Genomic DNA, 9,016 nt, shown 5'->3' on the forward strand with positions numbered 1-9,016 from the left:
GCCCTCACCAAGCACAGACCCCGCTGCCTGGGGCCGGAAGCAGCACCGTCCAGGCCCAGGACCACGGGCACGTGGGTGGCGGCAGGCCGGCTCCGCCCTACCCGAGAGTGCTGTGCGGGCACCTGGAACCCAGCACCTGGCGGGGCGCGGCGGGTGTCCGCCGGGAGAGGCGGGCAAGGCCGGATCGCAGCACCTCTGCGAGGCCTTCCGGAAATGACACAGCCCTCACTTCTGGGAGCACCCTGCCACCAGCGCCCCCCGTGACACCAGGTCCCAGCCAAAATCAGAAGCAGGTGGCACAACCGAGGGGAAAGAGCCTGCCTGGCCCAGACGTGCCCCTGCGCCCGCTAAGCTGCCCCTGCCGTGCCCCCTGCGCCCGCTAAGCTGCCCCCGCCACCCCGCGCCCGGGGGAGGGTTCTCCCGGGCGACCCCAAGGACCGGGGTGCTCGCACACAAGGACTCAGGAAGGCTGCGGGCACTGGAGGGACACAGCCGCCCTTCAACCCGGACCAAGGTCACGGCCACCGCCCCGGTGTCCGCTGCTCCAGCCAAGGGCTTCGGCCCAGCCGTCGGGCCAAAGACACCAGCTCTGGCTGGCACCTTCTCCTCAAACCTGACACTCGCACAGTCGAGACAACAAGGAAAGTACCGGGATTCTCGGCTACTAAGAGGCAAGAACACAGAGGAACCAGCCAGCCACACACGTTAACACACGTGTGCAAGCACACAGAGGCACACGGGGCACGGCTGTGGGCCACGGCTCTGTGAGCTGCTCCCCCAGAACAGTAAGTGTTTCAGGGACTTCCCGCCCGTCCAAAGGACCTGCCCTCCCAGGCTGGACGCGCTCCCTCCTGGGCGGCGTGGGCCTCCGGTGGACTCGGGGACCCGGCTCCCCGCCACCCCTCGGGGTCTGCTGCCGATCCGACCTCTCCCTCCTCGGGAGCTGGCAGTCGTGATCCCAGCCTGGGGGTGGGGGGAAGGGCTCAGGACGGCAGGGCCGGCCCAGCCGGGGCAAAGGCGGGAGGTGGGCAGCCGGGAGCCCCACCAGCCTCCCGGGGCGGCTCCCGTTACCGACTCAGGCTCCTGCCGGGCTGCGGCCAAGACCCTCCATCAGAGGGAAGAGGAAACCCAAGAACCACCCGGCGCGTCTCTCCTCTGATATCAGCTCCACAGGCTCCCTCCCCAGTGACCGTCCCGAGAGCCTCCCTGAGAACCCAGGCCTGACCCGTGGGCGCCGTGACCAGATGGGGCCCAGGACACGGCCACCTCTGGGACAGGCCGGCTCCAGGAGAGGGAGACAGGCACACGGAGAACCCCCAGGACGGCGCGGGGCCTGCACAAGGCCTCCCCATCACCCTGGGGGGGCGTCCCGCTCACGTGGACTCGTGGGGTGCCCCCGCCTCGCAGACGGCGCCAGGCCACAGGCACACGCGGACGCCCAGACGGGCTCAGCTGCAGGGCGGCTGCAGGCCGCTTAGACGGGAAGCAGTTCTGGCTGCGAGCAGTAAACGCAGGCCCAGGAGCCCAACACCCAGCAGAGACCCCAGCGCCACAGGCACAGGGAGCCAGGGACTGCCCGAGAGCAGCCCTGAGCACAGGGAACTCACAGCTGGTCACGGGGCCCACCCAAGCCTCAGGAAGCTCAGAAACAGAGCTTCCCTCTCCTCCCCGATTGTGTTCTCAAAGAGAGAACCGCCCCAGGAAAGAAAGAGGAAACAAACCCAGCCCAGGGCCCCAGGGCCTTGCCGCTGAGCCTGGCCAGAGGCGCGGGCAGCGAGGCCACGCAGACCTGGCACCCACACTTCACCCCCTTCCCGGCCAGGAGCACGGCCCTGCAAACCCGCCCAGCCACAGGGGCACCTGGACAGGGCCCCTCACCAGCGCCCCCGGCACAGGGCTCCAGGGCCGACACGGCGCCGGGGGCCACAGACGGAGAAGCGGCCATGGATCGGGGGACCGGGGCGCCTCATTCTCCGGCTGGTCCTGCTGAAGCTGCAGGCTTATCTGCACAGACCAGACCTCTGCTCTGAAGAGGGAGTTCCCGCTTTCTCATAAAAGCAAGGTGTAACCCTTTGTGCTCTGCTCTCTGGGTCGGGCGGCCCTGCCCCAGGGTCCCCCAGAAGGGAGCCCAGGGCAGCCACCCGCTGGAGCCCGGACGGCCCCTGACCGTCACCCTGGCTGGCCTAACACTCCCAGAGCCGCTTGCAGACGCCTGCTCCCCGCCAGCAGCGCTGCTGCAAAGCGACTACGAGAGGGACGCCCCCAAAAGGCACCTGGCTGCGCGCACGGCAGCTGACACTCACGCCAAACAGCAGCCTCTGCCCTCCAGCCTCACGCGCCCAGCAATGCCCAGCCCTTCAGGGGGTAACGGGAGACTCCCAGAGACCAGCCAGCAGCACCGTCTTCCCATCCGCCTGTGCCTCCAATGTCCGCCCCGAGCATGACCACAGTCCCGCTGCTGTGCCCCGAGGACACTGGCCCTGGGAAGGAACCCCCGGCCCAAGGCCACCCACCGCCCAGGGCAGGAGCCCGGGCCAACCCAGTCAGGTGCCAGGACCTGCTCGGGTCCGCTCAGGACTGTGGCCACAGGCCTGCTGAGCAGAGGCCTCCCTCCACGGCCTGGTCTCCCAGGGGCAGGGAAAGGACAGCTCCCTCGCCTACGGGGTCCGACCTGGCAGACGCCCCTGGCCATCCCGGCCGCCCCCTGCTCAGTCTGTGATGCCCTGAGCTGCAGTAAATCAAGACCCTGGGTGACCTGGGCCCACACAAGGCCCCTCCCCGTCTCTAGGCAGGTCCCTCCTCCAGCGGCCCCGCGAGAACTCCCCCCCACCACCGCCAAGCGGAGAGTAAGCCCGCTGCCCACCTCCAAGCAAGGGACACGTGGGATCAATTATTTGAAAACAACGGGGTCCGCGCGGAGACCATGGGCTGCGGGGCCATTCTGGTTCTGAAGCCCTGGCCGTGTGACCGTCCGGCCAGAGGGGCCTCTGAGCTGCAGGCTCTCTGTGCGGTGGGGGCCCCGTGTCACTGGGAGCTGCTCTGCCCAGGTGGGGCCACCTGCCCCCGTTCATAAGGTGGTTGTGGCCTCAGGCGCGGAGCGGCTGGCCCTGCAGACAGACCCCCTCTGCTCGTGTAGCCACCTCCAGTGACATGGGCACTCTCGTGGGCCTGGCCGCACAAGGGGACCGGTGGGATTCAGCCTGTCCATGTGCAACAAGGACCAGCAGCAGCCTGTCCCCCGAAATTCAGCCCCCGGGATGGGACGGGGTGAGCCGGCCTGAGACAGGCCCCTCGGGGCAACGAGTCAGGGTCTGACGCCATGGGGCGCTGAGCTGGCCCAGGGGGATTCCACAGAAGGGTGGCATGGAGCCAGCTGGGGCGGGGCTGTCCTGCCGCGCGCACGCGCGCGCGTGTCTGTGTGCATCTGGGAGGACTGGTGGGAGGACTGCCTGGTGTGTGTGTCCTGGGCGGCCCCTGGCAGAGCGGAGCCGTGGGCTTGGCTGGGCTCTGTTAGGCAAGGAGAGGGCCCCAGCGGCCAGCAGGGCTTACGTGCGCCGAGCGTCCTGGGGCACGCTAACTGCCTCTCTGCCCGGCGCCTCCTGGGGGCTGGGGGGCAGTGGGATTCCCCGCTGGTTGGTGATGCCCTGTGCGCTGCTGGAGAATGGGGGACCCCTCCTCGCCCTGGGGCCCCGGGAGACACACGGCACCGCCCACTCTTCCCTCGGTCGATGAGGTGCAACCGACGTTCAGGGGGCAGCCCTTCGGACAGCCTGCGCCGCCTGCCCTTCCTGCTCAGACGTCCCCCGCGCCAGCATGACGCATCCCTTCCTTCCTGGACCCAGTGGCGGAGCAACGCTCGAGGCTCTGTCTCGGGCCCACTCTCCGGCCGCACTCACGTCCCAGCGCCCAGGGCCTCGGCTTTGTGCTCTGACCACCCCAGCGGCCGCAGACCCTCGAGGGCAGCGGGCACACGCATCGGCACACATCCCGCTCCCCGTGACCCACGAGCCCCGCAGGACGAAGGTGATGCTCCCAGGGCTGCCTGGGTCAGTGGCTGGGGGCGCGGGTCCCCTTCACAGGGGGCAAGAGAAGACCCCCGGGTGACCCACGGGACCTGAGCGGCAGAGCATGAAATCACGGGAAAGGAATCCAGAAAGAGGAACAAGGAAGGAAGAGGAAGCCCCAGCAGAGCTGTGGGCAGCTCCCGGGAGGAACCGGCAGGAACAGCGGCCCTCCAGGGCCCAGCCCACGGGCCTGCGGTGGGGGGCAGTGTGGTCGGGGCCACCCCTCTGGGGGTGCACGTGGACCCCCCCACCTCACTGCCCGCAGGCCACCTTCCCACCCCTAAAGCACCAACTGTGGGCCTGCCGAGCGGACACGGCCAAGGTCAAAATAGCAGGGGCAGTTCAAGGTCAACACGTGGTATTGGCCACCGCAGCCTGATGAGGCCCAGAGCCTCCGACAGCCAGGAAACGGGCCCCGGCTTCACAGGCTGACAACGGGGCTCCCCGGCAGGCCCAGCCTGGACACAGGGACCGAAGGCAGCCCAGGCGGCCGCCCCGTGTCACAGGATCACCGCCTAGGCCGTCAGCCTCAGGCCAGGCACAACCAAGGCCGGTCCCACCAAGCTCTGGGTCAGCCAGGTGGGCCTGCAGACGTGAGCACGGGCCCCCCTCACCTCCCTCCCACCCTCGTCCTGGCGTCCCACGCTCCCTATTCCCACGACAGCCCCAGGTACGCCTCGGGAGGGTATCCCCAAGCCTGCTTCACCAGCACCACCGGGAGGCCCACCCAGAAAGCCAGGTGCCTCCCTGGAGGTTCTAAGGCTGGCCACGGAGTCAGGAAGGAACTTCAGTGACTGCGATGAGCAGGTGTGGCACAAACTGGACCACAGGGTAAGGGCCCCGCACGCGGGTCTTCAAAGGGGCTCCACGCAGCGGTTCCGGCTCCCGCAGGACTGTCCCACCAATGAGCAGGGCGTGGGGCTGCGTCCCAGGCTCCCCGTCACGCTGGCGTCACAGGGCCTCTCCGGGCACCGACTGGTCTGACGGCTTGCGTTAAAACTCAGAACCCAGCTGAGCAGACCCCGAAAGGCAACAGCACGCCTGCCTGTGACCCCGTAGCGGGCTCCGGCCAGTTCCCCAACGCCTTCTGCGGCTGTCTCTCTAAGGGAGCACGAGGACGAGCGAAGAACACAGGCTTCCCAGGTTGAAGTTCTGCGCCAGCTCGTCTAAGTGTCACAGGTGCAGCTCAGACCCTAAAGGGTTTGTTGAAAAGCATGCAGGACGCCCACACTTAGCGTTTGCCGTCCCTCCCGCCTCTGAGAGCACACAGGCAAGGCGGGTTCCAGACGAGCCGGGAGAGGGATTAGAGCTGAGAAAGCAAGAGCCTTGGACTGAGGGCAGCTGGGGGCTCGAGGCCAGCCGGGCAGGCGACACCACGGCCCTCCTGGCAGCCCTGAGCGCAGGCCCAGGGGCACCGAGCTTACAGAGAGCCACCGAGGCCCGTCCGAGAAGGAGCCGGCAGGCAGGGGCCGCACACCCGGGAGGGCTGAGGGTCCCCGAGGACACGACGGCTCCTGGTGGCTGGTGAAACGCCGCTTGCCCAGAAAGGCCACACCGGGACGCGCTAACCGGAGCCGCAGTGAGAGAAAGGCTGGGCTTATGGACTCTGCCTTCAAGTCCGGCCTGGTTCCGGCCTCTGTGCCCACTCCCACACCCACACCCACGTGCAGAGGAAAGCCGGCGGGCACCCGAGGGGTGGGGCGGGACCCTGCCGACCCGCCCCTGCCCACTAGGACGGCGTGCTGCCCCCAGGGGGTGCCCGGCCTCTCCTGCCAGGCCGCAGGACCTGTGGCCTCCACTGACCTCGCCCCTTTTCCTGCCTGGAGCAGGATACCTCTTCCCCAACCCTCCATTTCTAGAGGGGTGCTGAGCCCCAGATGAAGCAGCGGACTCAGGATGACCAACCTATCAGCTGCAGAGACGCCCGGGCCTGGAGCCCAGATGATGGAGGAACAGGCCTGGGGATGCCTCGCACCAAGAGAAAGTGAAAGTGCCAGAACCTACTGATCCCAGGAGCGAAGTGGGCAAGGAGGACCCTCAGCCTGAGTGCAGCTCCCCCCCGCCCCGGCAGGGACCTGCAGTCCTTCCTGCTCAAGACCCCCCGGAGTGCCGGCCTGTCCCCGGTCAGCCGGGCTTATCTGACTGGCGGCCCTTTGCCCCACCGCCCGAGAGCACAGACGAGCAAAGCAGAGGTGGCTGGGAAGGAAGCAGCCAGGCGCTCCTGCCCCGAGGAGCCTTACCACGGGTGGGGACCCCACCGGGTCACCGGGCCTGGGGGGCCTGGCAACTCTCGGAGGAAGAGCCCCTCCTCGGTCTCCACAGCTACCCAGGGCGTCTCACACCTCCCCAGGGGCCCACCCCGAGCGGGAGAAAGGTGCTTCCTAGGCCCCGGGGGGGGGCATGGGGGCGCAGCAGAGGAGGGCCCACCGCCCCTGAAGCCCTCGCCCAGCGCCTCCACCACTAAGCCTGGAGAGGGGGCTCGGCAGGCAGGAGTCGGGGGCGGTGAGACGGGAACCACAGAAGCAGGCAAAGCGGTGGAAACTAGTGAGGAGTGAGAGGAAGGCGCGGGCTGGGAATCGGGGAGGGGGAGCGGAGAGCAGCCCCACACCCCTTCCTCGGGCGACGTCCCGGGCCCAGGTCGCCCCCCCTCCCTGCCACCCATGCCACCCCCTCCGCCGCGGCCTCCCTCCCCTCCCCCTCCTCCCACCCCACCCCCTCCCTCCAGGGCCGCCCCCTCCTCCCTCCCCTCCCTCCCTCCCCTCCCCTCCCCTCTCCTTCCCACCGGCCGCCAGCCCCGCGCAGCCCGGCCTCCGCCTTTGTCCCGCGGGCAGGTGCGGCCGCGCTCACCCTGGCTCGGGCAGTTGGGCTCACCGCCCTCGGGGGGGCCCGGCGCCTCGGTCTGCTCGGGACCCTCATCCTGGCCGCCGTCCGCCCGCGCCTCCACAGGCACCACGGTGAAGTTGGTGGGCATGGCTCGCCCGGCGCCCCGGCCACTCCGCGCGCTCCCGCCGACGAGGCCGGACTAGGGCGCAGGGGCGGGGTCAGCGCGGTCCGCCCCCGCCCCGCCCCGCCCCACGTGACCGCACCTGGCTTCCCCGCGAGCCCTGGAAAAGTTTGCGCTCGGTGGGCCGGGGCGGGGCTCCTTCCGCTGAGGACCCGCCCCCAGCCTGCGTCCGGGCGCTGCCCGCGCCCCCGGACCCCCAGTGCCGCCCCGCCCCCAGCGGCTGACTTTCGGTTCCTGCACAGCCCGCTCCCCCGCTGCCCCAGGCAGGCCTCTGGCCGGTCTGTCCCCCTTGCCCCCGCCCGCATGGCCATCCCCCTGCCCGCAACTGTACCCCCCTCCTCCCTCACTGTCCCGCTCACCCCGAGAGTGGGACTGTCCACCCCGGCCGAGATCTGATCTCCCCTCCCCTCCCCCTTGCCTGACTGAGGCTCACCGAGCGCTTCGTTTAGGGAAGCGCTTCCAACTGAAGGGAGCCACGGTTAGCAGGGCGCCGGGTCCACAACGGACACAACCGCGAAGCCACAAGTCACCAGGGCTCTGCGGCAGGACCCCGCCCACCGGGGTCCCCAGGCCCATCCCTGCCGGCTCGGGGGAGACCTCCCCTGCCCCCACCCCACTAGGTTCTGTCTGGGGAGGCCCCCGGGAAAGGAAGCTTGTAGGCTAGAGCAGGGAAGGCACAAGGTGGGACTCCACACCCAAGCCAGGCACTCCCCAGGATGCCACCTGCCTTGTAACCTGCCATCACCTGGTAGTTTCTTAAAGACACAGGAAATCTGTGTCCAAGTGTCCATCAAAGAGAAATTAGCCCCCAAAGTTGTAGCATTTAGGTGCAGTGAATCACCCCAAAACAGTTTTACAAAAATAAGGCAGAAATACAGGTGGTGTGGGCAGAAACGGTCACGACGTACTGTAGCAGAATAATCCGCCGCTCTGACCCTGTTTGAAGGTGCACGTGAGTTTCTATGAAGACGGGGGAGGCCCATGCCTGTCTCTGGGCAGGGATCGCGGGGAAGCGCCTTTCCCTGCACTGTGCTCTGTCAGCGACCAATCGCAGAAAATCAAAACCCGAAAAGCCGCCGCCTCCAGGCAGGGGGCCCAGGCTCCCACCTCTGTCCCGGGTTCCTGGCAGAAGGGGGCCTGGCCCCCCGGGAGTGCTCCCCTGTCAGCAGCCCCACCCAGGAGCACACCAGCCTCCTGAGGCGGGGGTGCCCTTGGCCTGGGCCACGGTCACAGCCCACCTTGCACCCAGGGGGGATCTGCAGGCCCGCGGAAGGGGCGGCAGTGTCGGACGTTAGAGATCAGGGCTGCGATGGTGCTGGGTGGCGTCAGCAGCTCTCCAGGTCAACAGCGTGGAAGGTGGGGAAAGGGCCGCCCCCAAAGGACGGGAGCGCTTCCAGATGTCCTTCGGTGAGGGACCAGCTCCGTGGGGAAGGTGGGGGCGCCGCCCCGGGGGCAGCACGGAAACAGATGTGGCGCTGAAGGGGGTGGGCGGAGCACAGACCCCCTCCCTGACGTTGCCCACAAGGACCCCGTGTCTGACCCCCATGTGGTGGCTCAGAGATGGGCTGTGGCCTCTTCCCTGGACCTGCGGCCCTCTGCGCAGGGGAGCCCGGCCCCCGCACACCCTTCCGGACAGCAAGTCCCAGCCTGGAAAGATGAGGCTGCAGCTGAACCTTGGGCAGCAAAGTCGGAGGACCAAACACAGGCTCTGAACAGGAAAGGAGATGCCCCCCCAACCCCTGCCGACGACCCTCGGCCTCTAGCCTCGGTCTCCTCATCTGTAAAATGAAGGGGCTGGACTTGCTGATGAGCTCCCGTGGTCACCAACACAGCTGGACGAAGCTGAGACCCCCGGTCTGTGGGGAGGCTGGCAGCCCCCCTGCCCTCGGGGCTCTGCCGATGAAACCTCAACCCCCACTGCCCCCCAGAGGTGGCAGTAACTTGGGGT

At 68.4% G+C, this 9,016-nt stretch overlaps 1 protein-coding gene across 4 annotated transcripts in view; it reads right to left on the reverse strand.

Moving 5' to 3' along the window:
• Window positions 1–7,118, reverse strand: part of SLC12A7 (solute carrier family 12 member 7) — a 42,607-nt gene extending 35,489 nt beyond the window's left edge. Inside the window, exon 1 of one of the 4 annotated variants that reach the window (XM_033852729.2) lies at window positions 6,912–7,118. In XM_033852729.2, coding sequence (XP_033708620.1) covers window positions 6,912–7,035 — 124 coding nt within the window. In that variant the 5' untranslated portion in view covers window positions 7,036–7,118. Of the gene's footprint in view, window positions 1–1,377; window positions 1,591–1,878; window positions 1,961–6,911 lie in introns of those variants that run through there. The other 3 variants (XM_033852730.2, XM_073801989.1, XM_033852731.2) reach the window with 3 other exon arrangements.
• Window positions 7,119–9,016: the final 1,898 nt, after the last annotated feature.

Source organism: Tursiops truncatus, chromosome 3 (assembly GCF_011762595.2).
Source record: "Tursiops truncatus isolate mTurTru1 chromosome 3, mTurTru1.mat.Y, whole genome shotgun sequence".
Classification (NCBI taxonomy): Eukaryota; Metazoa; Chordata; class Mammalia; order Artiodactyla; family Delphinidae; genus Tursiops; species Tursiops truncatus.